The sequence below is a fragment of the Agelaius tricolor genome, unplaced genomic scaffold (assembly GCF_023055355.1).
Source record: "Agelaius tricolor isolate 1412-34295 unplaced genomic scaffold, bAgeTri1.0.p SCAF_5, whole genome shotgun sequence".
Taxonomy (NCBI): Eukaryota; Metazoa; Chordata; class Aves; order Passeriformes; family Icteridae; genus Agelaius; species Agelaius tricolor.
The window spans coordinates 39423065-39441372 of NW_027269265.1; the positions used below are offsets into that span (position 1 = coordinate 39423065).

An 18308-nucleotide genomic window follows, 5' to 3' on the forward strand; every position below is an offset into this window, starting at 1 on the left:
CCCTGTGTGATATGTGGGATTGTGAAACAGGGAATTCCTTTAGGGGGGGTATGCTGCAGTAAATTCTGTCTGCTTTCCAACACTGAGCACAGTGGTGCTAACCCTGTAAACTCCTAGAGAAGAGGAGAAGAGTTCACTGAGAAATTGATTTTAATAATGAAATGTATTGGAACAAGTACAGAAAGTCATTCACAGTCAAAATGTCTAAATCATCATAAAAATCTTTTCTGTGTGTGTGCAAAATTTGGTGCCTTTAAAAATAACAGGTCTGGTCCTTTTAAATGCACTTTCTATTACCTCTTTCTTGTGCCTGTTCTCACAGGCAGTAGCTTTTTCTTTATGACTGTCTTGCTGTGCAGGAGACCTAGTCTGTATCTTCAGAGGACAAAAAGGTGAGGAAGATGCTGAGAACAGCAAGCTGCTTCTGCTGATTTAGGGTTCCCATGCTGGCAGATGCTGATTACGGTGTGGAGAAAAGTCCCCATGGTACTCCTTAGGGGGAACAAAAGGAAATGTTTGTAACCTAAGAACTGGCTTCTGCATCCAAGAGGGGAAGAGAACTGCACCAGAAAGAGAAGTAAAAGTAGGAAGTGAATGTGCAGTTTCACCACGTGAAGAGCCTGTGCTTCTGGTGCCTGCTGCAGTCTCATTTTCTGCCAAAAACTACAAGGCAGGTAGTGAGCACTTGGTGTGAAGGTCTCTGCAGCAGCTGCAGTGTGCAGAGAGGCCAGGCTGGAGAAAGAATCACACTTTGGACAAAATGCCCAAAACTGTGTCAAATAAAGGAATCCATACTGGCCTGCCAATTCTCATCCCTAATGTTTGTTGTCCATCCAGTAGGGAAGATAGGAAGAAAAACTATAGAACTTGGCATTTAATCTAGTCTTAGGTAAACAGCTCTGCTACATCTCTTAATTACAGCATAAAAACATTGTGCTAGTAAAGCATATTCCTTGGGCTGAAATCTGGATTACCTGGAGTACTGGATACTCCCTGTAATAAGTCCTTGAAGTTCAGATGTGGGAAGTAAAAATTAAACTTGGGATCTTTAGACAGAAACCAAGTTTCTTATCTAGAGCGACTTTCTTTTCTAGAGCAACATTGCACGAGAAATTGAGTGTGGGTTTGCTTCGGTCACAGAAATTGCTCTCTCTCATGAGAGAGCTTTTTTGGGTTTACTCTTGATTCTACTCTGAGCCAAATCCCAGGACTGACTGAAAACTGCTAGGTTTTCAGGCTTGTCCTGATTTCAGTACAGTCCTCTCTTGACCCACAATGTGAAGAGGGGAAAAAAACCCCAGTTGCCAGCAGCAACTACTTGACAGCAACCTCAAGAAATGCTTTACATTTCTCCCATTATCTGCAGAAGTTCCCTCTGCATGGACAGTAGATGAGTCTTGGTGCATTGTTGGTGAGCTGTACCCCCAGCTCAAGTTCAGCCTTTCTACCATCAGCAGCTCTATGATGTGAGGGAAAAGCACTCAAAGTGGGTTGACCCTGAAGAGAAATGCAACTGGATGTGGCAGCTACTGCACGCCCAAGCTTCTCTGCCACAGCCGTGGTGAGTGGTAACGTTTACAGTCACTTGAAAGGAGGAAAACTTGAAACTGGCCATGTTGGGAATCATAGACTGGGTGAGCTGTATGAGGACCAGAGCACCACAGAGTATATTGGCTTCAAAGTTAAGGTGTCATTTCCTTAGAGTAGGTCAGTTCTTTTTCTCAGTTATTTCCAAAGGATGTCACCTTTAGAAAGTATCCAGAAATCAAGTCCAGTTCTGTTCTGGGAAGTAAAGGCCAAAATAGAAGAATGCTGAGTAACTGAAGGTGCCCAATCATCCTTAGGGGCAACATAGCTCCTTCCTACTGCCTGGGAAGGAGTTGAAGCAACTGTCAGGCCTGCTCTTCTCCTTCATTGGAGACGTGCCGGTAGCCAGGGGGCTGAGACTGTATGCGAAAGAGTACAGTCAAGAGGAGAATCAAGAGGAGAAGGAGAATGGATCCACACACAGCCAAACCCACAAAGAGCTCTGTAAGGGAGAAAATAAGTGGTCAGCATGGTATCATCCAGACTTTCCCCTTCTGCCACACTCTGGTCAAGCCTGGGCTCACCTGTGTCGTGCATGCTGCTTGATACCTTGCATTCCTGCTCCCAGTCCTGGGGCACAACAGGATCTGTGAGTTCCAGGAATCTTTGCAATGGGCATTTATGCTGACAGCCAGGGATTGTCAGTGGGAAGGGCTCCTTCCCACTCTCATTCCGGTAAAACATTTCCACGGAGAAATTACTGAAAACGAAATAGAGCAAGGTGGTTTTTTTTTCTCTAGTTGAAGTCATCCCTTCCCAAAAACTAAGTGTGCACACCCTTTCCTTTATTCTGGTGATAAGTTTTCCTCATGAGTCTTCCACTAGGAGCAAGATTGCATGCCCCAGGAGTGGAGCCTAGCCTAGGTGTCTAACCCTCAAGGTGAAATTACAGCAGACGTCTTTACTGCAGCCCTCACCCATCATCCTCTTGGTACAGTTCAAATAAATGACATGAGGCGTATGGTGCTTGGTTCTTGTTGTAGACATCTAGAGCCGTCTGCAGTGCCACAAGTGTGGTGTCATGCTGAGAAAGAGGGAAAAAAACCAAATCAGTCACCCTTAGGGATGTGTCAGGGCAGCTCAGACCATACCAGTAATGGAGAAGGCAGTGCAGAGAGGACGTCACCTTTGTAACTTCCATCTGGAAATGGGAGAGGAACTGTACTGGTAGAACAGTGGTCTGTGATGGTGCCAGAGAAGGGGAGGAAGTGAAACAGCCATATGCACTGTTTTTCTGAGAATTAATCTCTAGAGAGCAATTTGGAAGAAATGCTTGGCCTTTCAGGCAGTAGGCTGCTGGAATGGGGAGACAACTGTATCCACACTTCTGAAACATCATATTTGAGTAGCATCAACCCATCTAGCAAATAAATAGTGTCTCCTTAAAGTCTGCCAGTCTTGTTCATGAGCCTGAGCTAACAGGAATAAGGACACATTGGGAATTTTCCTCAGGAATCCCAGAAGAACGATGCCAAATACTGCATCTCCCACCCAGTCAGAGGCAAAGATGCATGTCCTGATCACTGCACGGGGGCTGTAGGGAAGCTAGAAAGGGTTAAAACTATCACCAAACCCCAATCCCCTGCAGGCAGGAGGAGATGGCTAAAAGCCAGCCCCAGCTTTAACTTACCGCTGAATAGACAAGCAGTTTTAGGTTCTGATGGGCAGAAGCATTTGCTGCTTTGGTTAGATTTTTCCTTATGTGATCCAGCAGGACCCCTGAGGAATGAGAACAGCTGGTAAGAGGCAAAAGCCAGAAAGAGCAGCATAAGGCTCCCTCCCTGGTGCACTCACCGCCTTGCAGACGAGCTTTTTCTACCCGATTGTGGATCCCAAACAGAAATTCAAAACCAAAGTCTTTCAGTTCCTTCAAGTGAGTCATGACTTCTGGAGTCACCCATCCAGGCAAATCCATTTTGTGTGCTTGCTAGAAAGAGAAATAATATTCATGTGCAGGTAGCACAGGTCACAGATTAAACAGAGAAGGGGAGGGTGTCTAGAGACCTGCCCATACTGCTGCTACTTTCCTACACTATTTTAAATATGCAATATAATATGCCCCTTTCCTATTTGTGCTTTTGAACCTCACACTGCTATGCTGGATACAAAGAATATATGTGGGTTTTGGTGTTATTCCAGAAAATAGTAATGAGAAGAATAAAGATTGCAACCTAAGAGCTCCATTTCTGTGAAAGCACAGCTGGAATGCAAGGTTATGTTCTAATTGATACAATAATCTTAGGGCATTAACTTTACATGTGGGTAATTCTGCCCTGCAGATGGCATGCAGTCAAAGAAAAAAAAACAGGTAAGTGAGTGAACACAAACTCAGGGTTTCTGGTGTAGCTGCACCTATTTCCCTGGAGGCTCTGAGGACCACTGAAAGACACTAGACAAAGTTAGCAAGTGCTCTGTGGACAGAAGAGTGGGATGCACCACTGACAAAGTCGTGTACTCAAACCCAGGAGCCCAAGAACTGGGAACCAAGAGAAGAACTTGCTTTGCAGCCAACCCATTACACGAAAGGATTAGTTATAATGGCAGAGAAACAGCAGTTGTGGTTTCCCGGCATTACTGAGAACAATTTTCTTTGCCGCATCCCATTAGATTTCCGGAAGTTGAGGCTGAATATCCTTAAGGGCACATTCTGTCTGAGTGATTCAGAGAAATTCCATCAGCAGCTTGGATATTTAGTTAGTTCTTCATTAATTTACAAAGAGAATCACCGGTAAGTTCAGCTATTTCTTGGACTTTTTTATTGTCTCCGTCCAGATAGCAGAATGACTCTACTGGCAGAGGTGAGAAAAACAATCCTCTTCAGGGCACTTTTTGCATGACTTACTAAAAAGGAGGAAGACCAAAGAAGCTGAAGAGACCAATCAGCCTGAGGGTACAGTTCTGAGTGAGAAACACTCTTTCCTTAACAACATTCTGGTTTTGCTTTGGGACTGTGGGCTGTTCTCAAAGTTCTTGGGGATTATCATGGTTGTCACCTGGCCTTCTAGGCCCAATCTGCAAGTTCGTTAAGTGACTCTTGAAAATGAAGATCTGAAATTCTTGATCTCTCTGACCAAAGGATATTTTTTTACCAATACATGTTGATTCACTGTGATTGTTACAAGATAGGAAATGAGATTTGTGATACAAAGGGCAGATTCACATGGGACAATGCAGCTTTGGACTGGAATATTCTCAGCTTGTAGCAACCCAAGCTGCTACTTTACATAGAAAAGTGCAATTCCCTGCTGATTTATCTTTTACACTCCCAAAATAGTGCACACCACTGTATACCACTGCCAGCAAGCGAAGCAGTCTTGCACAGTCATAGAATTAGCGTGACACAGTGTCAAAATGCTTTGGTTTACTGTGTCCATAATTCAATAATTCATTAGTTTGACATGAAAGATCATGCTGTACAGTTATACACTGAGAAACTTGTGTGTAACAACTTTAAGTATCCTGGATTTGTGACCTTTAGTTTAGCATTACCACAGCACAGCTAACCCATTCTGATTTTGTTTAAGTCTTTGTGAGATATGTTTTCAACAGAAATCGACTCAAATACTGAGTTTGGTGCCCCCATCCCAAATGGTAAAGGGTAACATCTGTCTCTAGAGTCTTTCTCTGACAAAGGAAAATATGTCAAAAACAGATGTGAGTGAACCCCGCTTAACTTAGGATAGCATTATTTTCTTTTAGATATGGCATTAAAATAAGCACAGAAAGATAAGTGATTGATTTAAAAAACCAGAGAGGTAGAGATATCACCAGGAATAGTCCTAATTAAGGTCCCAATTTAAATAATAAATTTAATGTTTCTTCAGTTTGCAGAGATCTCATTTCTATGGTATTTGACTTAAGCTGGTCAACAGATGATCTAAAGATTTCAGATTGCAGTCATTTTCTAGCGACTTTCAAGAGAGGTAGGGCTTTTTCTGACTCTGGCATGATATATATCTGAGGTACAGAGTGGGAGGTTATAGGGTGCAAAAATAGGTAATTCTTGGCACATGCCTCTAGTGAGTGGGAGCTGTTATTATTCTGAAATTAGAACATTACTTCTAATTGTAAGGTGAAAAGTTGTTTCACGGGATTTTGTAAAATAATTTCCACCAAATCCAGTGAATACTAAAGACCAGATTCCAGTGGGTGTAAGATGATGGCCAGACTTACTTCACAGAACAGTGTGTCATATACACTCCATATACTCTCGAGAGAGATATCCCGGATCCCAGTCTCCTTTGCCACCATCTCCAGGAATTGCTGTAGGTTGGACAAAAGAGAAAGGTCTTCAATTTTCTAATCTCATACTGTATTATATGCACTGGTATCCCTTCCCTTTTCTCAGAGCTCTGATTATATGGAGGTGATAACTACAAGCCTAGAACCACCTTATTCTCATGTAAACAGTCACTTACCCAATTCTCTTTGGTCTTATTTATGTATTCTGCTGAGTGCCGTGTTTCAGTCTGTAGCTGTTCATACCGTGGACAAGGGGTCAAAGGGAACTTCAGTAGCTGGGCAGAGACAAGAGCAGCCAGGTCACCAAGAATGCTGGAGTACAGAATTTGCAGTAAACATGCACAGCTGTAATAAAACCCTGACTGCATCTATAAACAGCCTCAAGTACTGCCTGTTGACATACTCCCGATCATGTGTGGTCTGCTCGGGCGTTGCACCTGACATGTTGAGTGAACCCAGCCCCTGAATTCTCTCATCTTCTTCTGAAAATACAAAAACCTCTGCAAGGTAGGTCCCAGGAGAAGTTCAAGACAATCTGAATCAAGACTATAGCAAATATTTTTGGACACTACACTACTTGAGTAGTCAATACATGTCTTTGAGATGAACTTACCCTTTCATCAGACTCAGGGACTGTGTGCACAGGGATAGGCTGCCAGGAGATGTTAGGGTTGAACATCTCTTGTCCTCCTGGGGGATAGAGGCCTGCCAGATTTGCCTCTGCACTCATCAGTGTCCGATCACAGTCTGTGCTGCGGATGAAGATCTGCCAGGACAGGGACAGTGCACCATTACTAACGCTCCTGCAAGCGGTGATGCTCAGGCACAGGATGATGCACTCGCCCAGGAACACTGCCAAGTGCCCTGCAGCTGCTCACAGACAACAGGGGAATAGGAGTCAAAGGGACCAAGCCTGCTGATGTTGGCCTGGACAAAGCTGTAAGGACACACACAGAGACAATCTGCTGTCTAATACTGGAGCTGTCTGGTCTGGATCAATGGGACACGCAGGTGCAGCGTGCAGAGGTTAGAGATAGAAAAGAGTCTGAATCTGAGTCTGAGGAAGGTTCAGAGAAGAGGAAGACAAAGATGCAGAAAACTATGGGTACAGATAGGAAATGTGCTATATTTGCAGAGCAGGACTGAGGCAAACTCCTGCATTCTGCTGTCAGTTCTAGGAATGACTGACTGTGCTCAGGAAAAGAAATGGCTTCTTCAAACCTCAGTTTTTCCATCTGAGAAAAAAAGACAAAAGTGATCTGACTAACAGGAGAGTAAACAAAAACAGGGAGGGCTGGGATTTTATCTGATCATTGTGGGCTCTTGGGATTAATGGGCCAACACTTGACCATTCTAGAGCTCAGAAGAGAGAGTTCTGAGCCAGAAAAAAGGAAAAATGAGAAAAATACAGCAATGTTCAGAAGGTCAACATGGCAAAACTTTAGTATTCCGGTATCTGTGTACTGAAAACAGTTAAGGGGAAATAGAGAAACCAGTGATAAAATAAGAGGACCAACAGGAAATCATAAATAAACGTCCCAGGAAACAGCATGTTTGATCCAAAACAAGAACAAAAAGCCTGAAGAATGAAATATAATGTAAAGATACTGATTTTTTAAAGTGTTAGGACAGAATCGTAAAATATATATATACTCTGTATAATACCTCTCATGTGAAGTGTACCTCAGAAACTTTACAGTCACAAGAAAAAAACCCAACTGTCTGCCCACTTTTACCTCTTAACAGTGGCTTGAAAAAACTGACCCTGTACTCATTAGACAGGTTTGCTTTTATCCTTGGTAAGCTCTGAAGAAATGAGATATTTTAAAAGATAAGGACCTAATTCTAGAAGTATCATAAAAACCCCAAGCAATTAAGCCCTGAGTGTACATGCTTTCTTCAGCACCTTTTGCCAGGCTCCAGCTTGTCGCTGAGTCAGGTGACAGACAGTCATATGGTGTCACCCAGAGGCAACACTTCTTACAAGGGAGGTTGCTCAACTTGAGCAAGGGTTCAGGCTTGGTTAGCAGAACAGCTTTTGTTTGCACATCTTGGTTTGTTTTTCTTTCTCAAGCAAGAGAAGGAAAAGAGTTCCAGCTTGCAGAAGGTGTATAAGAGTGAAGTATGTTTGGAAAGGAAATAGTGAGGATAGTTAAAGGATCTGTGTTTGAGACAATGCTGGAAGTTTTGTTGATGAAGTAAATGTCAAAGAAGGGATGTAATCTTAACTGTGACAAACTGGGTTCTTACTGGGAAGCCCTAGAAGGGGAGAAACATGGAAAAGTGTATGGGGATTCTTAGTTTGCCCCATCTGTACAATCAGCTAATTGAGCTTAGATAAAATAACTGAAGTGGTGCAGAGCCTGTAGCAGGGCAAGAGGTCTTGGCTGCCCGCTGTCCATCTGAACAAGCCTCTCATCTGGACACCTGTTCATGTTTCAATTGACTCAGTACCAGTTGATTATTAGCAGAGGTACTTGGGAGGACTTTTTATTTCCTTACTTTTTTTTATCTTTTATAATTTCGTCTGTGCTTAGTACATGGTTTCACAAGGGCTCTGTGACTTTTTCCAAAAGAAACCTACCAGTTTCTCAAGAACTATTATAAAGTGTGAGGACATCCTAATGAGAGAGAGGGGAATGAATAGCTTTGGGCAACTGTCAATACTTTACAGTTGAAAGGAAAGGAGAGGGTCATTGCTGGCCAGTAACTACTACTAATATCTACTCTGGTAAGATTGTACCTCAAGTGCACTGGGGAGGGCAGGGCCAACACGGGCTGCATTCTTGTGAGCTATTGTAACAGGAAAAGAAAATCTCATAAGCTCGAGTAAGAAACAAATACCAGCTACAACAAACATTGCTGTTTAGTTCCCTGGACTTCAGAGTGAGTGGCTCGAACAGTCACACAACTCTGGCTGGATTTGCCTTCCCACACCGCGGCCAGACTCAGCACAGAGCCGGCGTTTGGGCCCTTCTTCTTCCTCTTGCAGTGGGAACGGGCTAAGAAACGAAAGTACTTGGAGACGAGTCCCGGCGCTGGCTTTTCCCTTCCCAAAGGAGCCACCCGCAGCCCCAGCCCGCGCGGCGCCCCGGGCCCACCGTGGGGCGGCCGAGAGCGCCGCTCCCCGAGCCGGGGGGCTGGCACTGACCTCCTGCCGCCGGTACGTGTCGCTGAGGAAGTCGCGGTAGCGCCGCCGCAGGGCCTGGCCCAGCTCCCACTGCTGCCGCATCCCCACCTGCAACGGCACCGGGCGTCACCGGCGGTCCGGACCCCGGCCCGGCCCCCGCCGCCCGCCCCGCCTCGCACCGCACCTGCGTGAGCTGCCCGAATCCCTGGGGCCAGGCGCTCTCCTGGTACGGGTCCCGCGGGAAGGCCTTGATGGGCGAGCGGTCTCCGTGCCGGTACACCTGCGGGCGGCACCGCGTCACCCCGGCCCGGCCCGGCCATCGCGGCCCGGCCCGGCCCGACTCCCCCCGCGTCCCCCCGTCCCCCTCACCAGCGTCACGAAGCGGAGGCTGCGGGCCCGGGCGGGCGGCGGCTGCAGGCACAGCGCCAGGAGCAGCAGGACGGCGCCGCCCCGCCCGCCCGCCATGGCGCTCGCACACCGCCCGGAACCAAGCGCCGGCGGCCGCCGGCCCGCGCGGACGGCGTTTCGCAGCGCACAGCCCCGGCCGCGCTCTCGGCGCTGCGCCCGCCCCCGAGGAGGAGGATCCCGCCGGTGGGAGAGCCCCGCTCAGGCCCCTGAGTCTCGGGCTCGCCGGGCTGGCGGCGCTGAGTTCTGCTGTCAGCCCTCCGGAGGCTTCGCCCTGGGCTGCAGCCGCGCAGGCGCTCGGTAGGAGCGGCGGGAATGAGGGCGCTGCGGTGTCACCCCCGCCGCAGCTTCGCTCTAGGACACGAGGTTTCGCAGTGCTCTGACGCTGTGCGTGTGCTCCTGGGTAAACTCGTGGGCAGAAGTAGGGAAGGTGGCCTGGCGCGCAGTGCCCGGCAGCCGTGAGTCGCTAATCGTCGCATCCCTCCGGTCAGCCTGAGGATGCCCGTGTGGAATGGAAAGCTGCTGCTGCTCCTTGGCAAAGAGGCTGCCCAGCGTTGGCGGCTTTTGCCCAGTTTTGGTTGTTCTTTACGAAACTTGGTCGAATTAGACGAGTGTGAGATGAAACCCGGCTTCTGCTGCCGCCTGTGCATCCACTGGATCGTTGGTCGAGGATCTCGTAGGTGCCGTGTAGAGGGAAAAATCATTGGCAGTTAAACGAATTTACTGCTACTTAGTGCTTGCCTGCACGCAGAAGTGTATAGAGGGGGGTGAATGAGGTTCTCAGCTTTCTCTTTTGAGGAAAGAAGGAAACATGGCTCTCGCGTTTGCAAAGAAGTCTTGGAGTCATGAAGCACAGCGGCTCATAACCCAGCTCTTTGGTACCTGTTTATTTGCTTAAAACTTTCCGTAGTTTGCAGCGTTAGAAAGTTGTGTGTAAGGTCTCAGTAAGGGTGCCAATTGTTTGTGAAGCAGGGGGGTTATTTCAGGGCAGGGTTGGTGCAATACACGAGGCTCAGCTGGACGGAATAACGTGTTTAATTTGCTCATGCTCGAATGCTTAGTGAATTTAAACTGAATTCTATTTCCTATCTCTAGGACAGCACGAAGCCGCGTTCTTTTTTTTTACTCTGTTTGCCGATACCCCACCACTGAGGAAGTTCTTGGCGAATGCTGGAAGGAAAAGGTTCTCTGCGGAGGGGGAAGGCGCGCTGTTCCTGCGGCACCTGCTTTGGGATAGTTCTGTTGTTGCAGCTGGTTTTGCTCCGCTGCTGGGGACTGAGCTGAGGGTGGGCGGGCGGGCGCGGCGCGGGAGGGGCTCCGGGCCCCCGTGCGGTCCCACCGTCCGGGAATCACCCGCGCCCGGAGCCTTCGCGTCCCGCGGGACCCGCGGGGGCGGAGCGGGGCGGGCGGCGCCTGCACGTGACCCGGGCCCGCGTGACATCACGGCAGCTCCGCCGCGGCGCCGGGAAGAACGCCGGCAGGAGCGCCGGGAGCAGCGCCGGGCCGGGCCGCCCCTCCCGCCCGCGGCTCGGGCACCTGCGCCACGGGAGGCGGCGGCCGCGCATCGCCGGGAGCCGCGGCCCGCGCCGGTAACTTTTCGCGCTGGCTTTGGGGGCGGCGGCATCTCCTTCTCGCCGCCCGCCGGGCCGTGACTCACGGCGGGGGACGTGGACGCGCTGTCCCGCCCCGCGGCCTGCGCCGGCCCGAGCGCCGCAGCGTTCCCTGCGACCCGGAGCCGGCGGCGCAGCGCCGCCCGCCCGCGTCCTGCTGCCGGCCGGGCCGGGCCCGGCGGCGCTGGAAGGTGCTGGAAGGAAGGGGGACGGCGGCGGCCCATCCCGCTGAGGCACCCGTGGTCTGGCGGGGTGCGGGCCGGGCTGGCGGCCTCAGCCCAGAGGGGCCCGGCGGACGGGATGGAAGGGGTCACTCTCGGCCTGGGTCCAGAGCCCAGCGCCGGCCGTAATGCGCGGTGTCTGCCGGCGGGGACTGAGCGGTCGCGCTGTCGGAGAGTCCCTTTGCTAAGGGGGTCGGAGGCGTCTGGGGAACGGAGTCAGTTTCTCGTGGCTACTGTCGTGCGTCTGAAGTGCCCGGGTTTCTGTCTGCTGTCTCCGGACGTGCTGTCAGGAGATGTTTACTTGCTTTGTGGTAACTTGTTAGCTTTCCACTCTGCTCAGCTTGAAGTTCTCTGTGTCATTCACCTGTTGCATCCTGTCAACCCAGGTCGCGAGTTTTCTAGGACAGAAACTTGTCTGTACGGCTGTTAGTTTGCATGGTGCTGTTAAAAGGTAACTTTGCTTACATTAGTGGTTACTCTTCATTGTGCTGTTTCACTGACACTTATGCTGCTGAAGTCCACAGATCTGTCAAGAGATGATTTCGTTATGGGCTGGAAGCAAACCTTGGATCACTGGTGAAAGAGAAATGCTCTGTCTCCTGAAAATTCCTTCCCTTCTTTTCTTTTTCCTAAAGGGACAGCTGGGCTCTTCCCTGCAAGGCTTTTTTTGAGGGAGTCTCCAACACTGAGTCACGTTTCTGACTAACAGTTTGGATCACTGTGTGTCAGACAGTTTCTGGCTATGACTGCAGGTTATGTTTGTCTGTAGGGAAGAGTCCTCTCGGATCTGCTTCGTGTTCCAAGGTATGTGGAGTTGATCTGCTGTTCCTGGCTGTCAAGAGAGAGGGCTATACCTGAGCACAGACAAAAGAAAACAGAAAGCCTGTTTTTTATTTCCTTTACTGAGTGATGGGGCTTGATTTTTTTAATTGAGTCTGAATCAAGACATAACCCCCTTGCTGAAATGGAAAAACATTCCTTATATTTTAATTATAGAAACAAAAACTGTTTGAAAAGTTCAGCCAGTTGTTGCTGAGCTCTACCTTTCTATCATTTGGGTTGTGGAAGGAGGGCATTGGATGTGGTACACATTGTGCAAGGACCAGGTGGAGATTGGCCTTGGTACACTTCTTTGTCACTGCACCTGTGGCATATTCACCAGAAGATACTGCTGCTGTAAGGCTTGTAAGGGTAGACAGGCTGTGTGGCTTCCTGCTGTGACCCCTTCTTGAAATCTAGCACTTGCAGTGATGCTTCTTTCTCATACATGAATATGCCCATGCATTCTTCTTCATACAGGAAGGCCAGCATTTGCAGGAGAAAAACCAGGGTGAAAATATTTAACAACTTTCTCCCAGACCCCCAAAACAAAAGGTGGAGGAAATAAACCTAAACCAGCCTGAGGGAGGATAGAAAATGGGTCATTTTTGAGCTGCATGGGAGTTCTGTAGCTGCCAGAGGAAAGTTGCAGCTACTCGTGTTGTGAAGGGATGCAGAGAGAAGTACCACAGCAGGATCTATGTCTATATAAATTGCCTAATCTAAAAAAATATGGACAGGAAACTTTATCACAGAATTAGTGTGTCCTGGCAGTGTGCCTGGGGTTGCTCTTGCTTGCTGTTTCCAGTTACTGCTGCTGCAGCTCCCTGTGCCTTGTCAGCATGTTTTCCTTACCAGCTGGCTGTGCGGGGAGGCAGGGGGAGGCTATGCAGGACAGGCGTGCAGCCCTACGAATATAGAGCAAGAGTTAGCTGCCTTGTCCCTGTCTTACACCTGCAGGAAGAGTGTGTTTCTGCTGTGGTAAAGTGCATTTGATTGCTATGACTCTCTTTTCCTTTCTCTTGGATTAGTCCTCGCAATTCGGCATGCTTGTTCTGAGGCAAACAGAAGGAATTTTGCTGTTTGAATGTTAGCTCAAATGGTGATGGTCTCACATCTTGGAAGTATGTCTCTTGTAATTAGATCTGGCCTGTGATTGTATGGCTGTCAAGACTGACAGTTTTCAAAATTTCAAGTTTTGATTTTAAAAATCTTTAACTCTTGCTGTTTTTCAGAAGTTGTGATTCCATCTGTCTAAGGAAGAGTATAGAATATAATGTGCTTTGTCTTGGGTACATTGAAGGATGATCCTGCTTTCTGCTCTGGAAGCAGCTGCTGTGAAAGTCTCATTGTTGCAGATGTGTGGGTCTTTGCATGTTGAATAGGAAAGCTTATCAGATTGTTTGTCATTCTCCCTCTTCTCCCTCCCCCACCATGTAATGAGATTCACACACCTGACAGCCTTGGAGAAAAGTCAGTCTTCCAGAACTGTCATAGGTGTTCCTGCCCATTGCTGTGGGAGTTGAACCTACCTGATTTTTTAGGTCCATTCGAAACCATTTTATGATTCTATACAAAGATACCTTGTTTCATTGTGGGAGAATTCTCTGCTGATCTTCTGTAGGATGTGTTGACTTGTTTTCCTTACAGCATAATAACTCAGGAAGGCAGATTCACATTCTCTTGGCTATGGAAACTGTCTCGGTGTGAAGGAACTTAATTTTAGGTGGGAATTCAGGGGAGTGCTTCCTTCTGATAGGTACAGGTCTGCATTAAGACCTGCATTCTGCTTATGAACAGCTTGAACTTGATCATTAGATCATACTTCTGCCAAAATACAAGTACTGTTTGACTTAGCATTTTCATTGTAGTTATTTCAGGTTTCAGAGATGTGTTTAATATTGTTAAATGAAAAGAGGCTGTCCATGTTCAGTCAGACCATAAAAATATATCAGTTAGAAATGGAACAACGGCTTCCTTTAGCATTCCTGTGTCAATTTTGTTCTGTGACTTCCTGTGACCAAATACTTTTTTTCCCATATTTGGAACACAGACATATTTCTTTCTTGTGTTCCCGCTGAAAGGGAGACACCCCTAAAGCTAGTGTAACTTGTACTTTTATATTTGGAGATCTCAAAACTAGATTTCCTGTAAAGCAAAATTACTTGCTTAATGGAGTGTCAAAAAGAAAATTTTACAGTGATTTACATAATTTTGGTGTAATATTATAAATCACTTTGGAGTATGCACTGTCAAACTCTTAACAATCTTATTTGGGGAGGACAAAGGTTAACTAAGGTAGTGCACAGAGGAGAGCAGAGCGTTGCAGATCTTCCCAGTAGGTTTAAGGAGGGGAAAAAAAGAATGTTTATTTAGTGGGAAGTCGGTGAAGAAATGAAGAGAAAATGTTAGAGAATGAGAAACCTAAGCTAGTGCCTATCAGGATTAAGTAGGAGAACTATCTTGTGGGATGTGAGAATTGAAGCAATTTAAAAGCCATGTTGCAGAGTCAGGTTATATTTTGTACTCACAGAAACCTCTCTGAGATGTAAATAAGGTGTTAGGTGAGTATCAGACTGATTGCTAAAGCACATGACTGACAAGAGAGTAGGTGTCCCCTGGCACATAAGGCTTTCTGGTTTGTTTTAAGATTTAAAAAATATTGGCAAATATGCTCACAGAATTTCTTGAAACCAATAGTGCATGGAAGCCTATCCTCTCCCTCCAGGGAGCGGGGCAGTGTTGGCCCACTGGTCCTCCTGCAGCTGTGGAGCAAGCAAGGTCGATTGGTTCAAATCAAGGCTTCCCACTTGCTGATAGAAATCATGATTAAAGTTAGTGATTTAAATAATTCATTTAAAGTTTGTTTTGCATTTGGTAATTTCTTAAAAGGCAGCTTTAGTCTAATCAGTTAGGCTCATCTATTACTGCTTCTTGCCAAACAGGATGATACACTGTATCTGCATACATCTATTTATGCTATTATATCACAGTAAATGTTTACATTACAAAATGGCCAGTTGTAATTACTGGGTGAATTTCTTTCCTCATGAATTGTACAAAACTGCATTTGAATAAAAAGGTCAAATCAAATATCCACTTTTTTATACTTATACTATAATCACACAAATCATGCGCTGGATACATAAGAAAAAATATCCTTGCTGGAGTGTGCTATTAAATAATAGGGATTCTGTCAGGGTAGTGTTATCTGTATTTAGCAGAATGAACTGGTTAGTTTTGGTAATTGTCTCTTTGCAGATCTTAGAATGAGCATTACTCATTGTTCCTTGTCTTGTTTTCATTTGGAGATTGTAAGAGAGAGGTACCTTCCACCCATTTTATACTGCCTGCACCACCTTTGAGTGAACTGAACTAATTTAATAAGTGAATTGAAGAAACTAATCTCTCTGCCTTTTTAAGAAAGAATTGTTTTGTACTGACTCTGCATGACTTTCTGGAGTTTAGAGTTAGACTTTTTAAACATTCTCCAGTAGCCATGTCCTGCTTGAATAGGGCCTGCATGTGTTTAAATGGTTGTTTTAGATTTAGTCATAATTTGCCATTGACTTAGAAAATAAATTAACAAGTGTAATCTTGAAAACTGTGTGTAAAACCAACTCAAAGGAAAATGTTTGGAATTTAAGTATTCTCATCTAGAGCTCTTATGAAACGTGGGTGAACAGGTAGGCTTCTGTAACAGCTCTGTAGTATGTCTTGGTTGCCGCAGACATACATGCAGAAATGTGCCAGCCCCCCAAAGGACTCCACATGCCTTGCCAGCGATTTTTGCTGGAGGATCTCACAGCCAGAGAGGCACACATAGTGGCTTTTTGCACGTTCGCCAGCAGAAGCTCACATGCAGCTTTGTGTGGGCACATGAACTTGCACTGGAACAGCCTTTGGGACTTGCTGTGGTGGTGCATGCCTTGACATGCAGGCACACATGCACACTCAGAGTCCTGTGGGCAGCCCTCAGCAGCGTGCATTGGCTTGCATGAGAAGTGCTACCGAGGCAGGGCAGTTCTGCTCAGCCAGCTGCAAGCTTCAAGAGTACAAGGAGAAGCTGTCACGTGGCCCTCAAAAAACAACTTTGTGATTCCAGTCTTCTGATTGACTGCTTCCCACCTTTGGCTGTTGTGTGCAGGAAAGGAATAATATGTTGATTTCTATGAAAGGGCTAGGAAGAAGTTCAAAAGATGGCTTTTGTGTTAGCAGCTGGTGAGATGGACATTCTCAGGCATCTGCATGTCTGGACAGGAAGCCAGGTAAGGATATGATAAGTAAGGATGTGATTTAAGGTCCATACAGCATGAGGACAGGCAAGGTTGCACTAATGCCCCTTCAAGAAAGGTGTCAGAACCCCTTCCTTAGCAAAGGAAGAAGGAACTTCTGGTGTGAGGAGTGTTTTAAAATGAAAAATAAAAATTTAAAATGTAAGATACAGAATAACCATAGATCATACAAGGTAGCCTCTGTTATCAGTATGTGTCTGAAAAGCAGGGACATAACTTTCTGGCCCGTATGAGACTGAAAAAAAAATTTTCCTTGGTCTGCAGAAAGCTCCCAAGCTGCTGTTTGTTCCTGTAGAAATTGAACAGGATTGCAGAAAGGAGAAACTATTGCCTGAAGAAAACGTTAATTTTCTCCCTATCGGTTGTACTTTGAGGGCATTTTCTAAAGAGCTGCTTTTAAGCAGCAGACTAGGGGTGAGGGTTGAAGAAAAAAAACAAGAAGAGACTGCAGATTTTTTTCTCCCTTGTTTCAGTATCATCTTCCACTGCTACTCCCTGATACTTGCTCTGGGTGGTGCCTTTAGCAGTGTCCCAGAATCAGTGGACCATCCACACCCTTCTTCCTTGACACAAGGATCAAAATAAGAAATGGAGCCACTTGTTGGCTTAGTCCCATTGCCTACTCCCACACACTTGTACACGTGCTGCAATTTGCAGCCTTGATCTTGGATTTGCGCTTCTTTCTGAGAAGTCAAGGTTATAGGAGTGCTCTGATAGGATAACACATGCTGGCTTCCTGCAGACTCTGCTGGGGCATCAGTCTTTGCAGGATTGCTGGCTTCTCATTTGTCCTTGGGTCATGTGTGATGGCTTCCTTCTTGTGGCGGGGTTGTGCCGAAGTTGGGAGTAGACTGCAGTCCTTGCAGCAGGATGCTTGTGACAAACTCAGGTGGTCTGATGGTTACCTTCTTTTGCATTTTTCTGTTAAAACCTTTGTGCAAACTTTCAGTCTGTTCTGAGCTGTTATTGGGGAAATAGGAAAACATTGTTCTGTTAGCACCTCTGGTTCTGTGTACCTTGGTAGGGCACTTTGTGCATGGATGAGGGTGAGGCCTCCTGGGCGCTTGGAGGCAAGCTGTGAGGAGAGTGGGTGGCTTGCTTTCCCATCTGGTGGGTGTGCCAGCAGCGCAGCCATTTCACTGGCTGGGGTTTCAGCGGTGGATTCTGTCCGGATCTGGACTGTTTTTGAGCTGAGTATTTGTGGTGATGTCAGGCAGTGTGAGAAGGGAACATGACTTGGCAGGACAAAGTCTGCAGAAAGTTCAGCTCCACATTTGGCCAAGAGCCTCAAAGGCAATGAGATTGACACACACATTCTGCTACACAGCCTGTCACACGCCCTCTCACATGCTCCCTTCCTGTCACACAGATCTCTTTATCTCACTTTCAGACCTTTAACCCTTCCCTCCTAGCTTCTGCTTGGTGAGTTTATAAAACTCAGAGAAGTCCTCCTTTTGTTGACACTGTAGCTTGTAAGGGTTCAGTTGCAATGACCCCCAAAGCAGAAATAGCCTATACAGGCCAGAATCCAGAAGAGTAGTCAAAAGCAGGGCAAGTTTACTTTGCAGCAAAGCTCTTAATAGTCCTTTATTCTGACCTGCCCCCCTCTGCCAGTCTTCGCTTCACTTTCTTGGCAGCTCTTCTGATCTCCTTCATTGCTGTGCCGCAGTCTTCTGGCTGATCTATGTTTGGATATGTACATCTGCAACCCTGCCTCTCTCCTCCTGCTCTTCTAAGAGCAGTATTAGCAAAACCTAACAAAATAAATCCCTGATGATGTTTGAGTTGGGAATAGACTACCAGTCAAGCTTAGTCTGAAGCAGTTTAAAACTCTGTTACAGTATCCCTCTGATGTGTTCTTTGTATGGGTATTTCAGTAGTACTGTAATTTCTTCCTGACCTCTGTGCTACATCTAGGGATGATCCTTCTATGAATGGGAATCAGTGCTTTTCCCCTACTGCCCTGAAGGGAATCTTAATGAGTTTCCTGCCTGTTTTG

General features: G+C 46.7%; 2 protein-coding genes across 11 annotated transcripts in view; one reads left to right on the forward strand and one right to left on the reverse strand.

Annotated features, from left to right (window-relative positions):
- Nucleotides 1-132: 132 nt before the first annotated feature.
- On the reverse strand, nucleotides 133-9461 carry ACP2 (acid phosphatase 2, lysosomal). Of its 2 annotated transcripts, XM_071427477.1 has the most exons (11): nucleotides 9329-9461; nucleotides 9144-9239; nucleotides 8981-9067; nucleotides 6443-6595; nucleotides 6006-6104; nucleotides 5761-5850; nucleotides 3382-3514; nucleotides 3218-3306; nucleotides 2505-2611; nucleotides 2112-2287; nucleotides 133-2029 (listed from the first exon to the last, which is right to left on the reverse strand). In XM_071427477.1, the coding sequence occupies exons 1-11, from the start codon at nucleotides 9422-9424 to the stop codon at nucleotides 1893-1895; spliced, it is 1263 nt and encodes a 420-aa protein (XP_071283578.1). In that variant the 5' UTR covers nucleotides 9425-9461; the 3' UTR covers nucleotides 133-1892. The 2 variants fall into 2 exon arrangements, with proteins under 2 accessions (XP_071283578.1, XP_071283579.1); XM_071427478.1 differs by lacking the exon at nucleotides 6443-6595.
- Nucleotides 9462-9529: 68 nt separating this feature from the next.
- NR1H3 (nuclear receptor subfamily 1 group H member 3) overlaps nucleotides 9530-18308 on the forward strand; it is a 30760-nt gene continuing 21981 nt past the window's right edge. The window contains exons 1-2 of one of the 9 annotated variants that reach the window (XM_071427482.1): nucleotides 9537-9664; nucleotides 11831-11999. The gene's annotated coding sequence lies outside the window, so the exon portion shown is untranslated. Of the gene's footprint in view, nucleotides 9752-10729; nucleotides 10954-11189; nucleotides 11647-11712; nucleotides 12000-18308 lie in introns of those variants that run through there. The other 8 variants (XM_071427483.1, XM_071427481.1, XM_071427479.1 and 5 more) reach the window with 8 other exon arrangements.

Coding starts and splice junctions, on each gene's coding strand:
- ACP2 (XM_071427477.1), bottom strand. CDS start 9,424: ATGGCGGGCGGGCGGGGCGGCGCCGTCCTGCTGCTCCTGGCGCTGTGC. Junction 9,240..9,328: donor GCCTCCGCTTCGTGACGCTG/GTGAGGGGGACG, acceptor TGCCGCCCGCAG/GTGTACCGGCACGGAGACCG. Junction 6,596..8,980: donor ACACGTACCGGCGGCAGGAG/GTCAGTGCCAGC, acceptor CTGTCCTGGCAG/ATCTTCATCCGCAGCACAGA.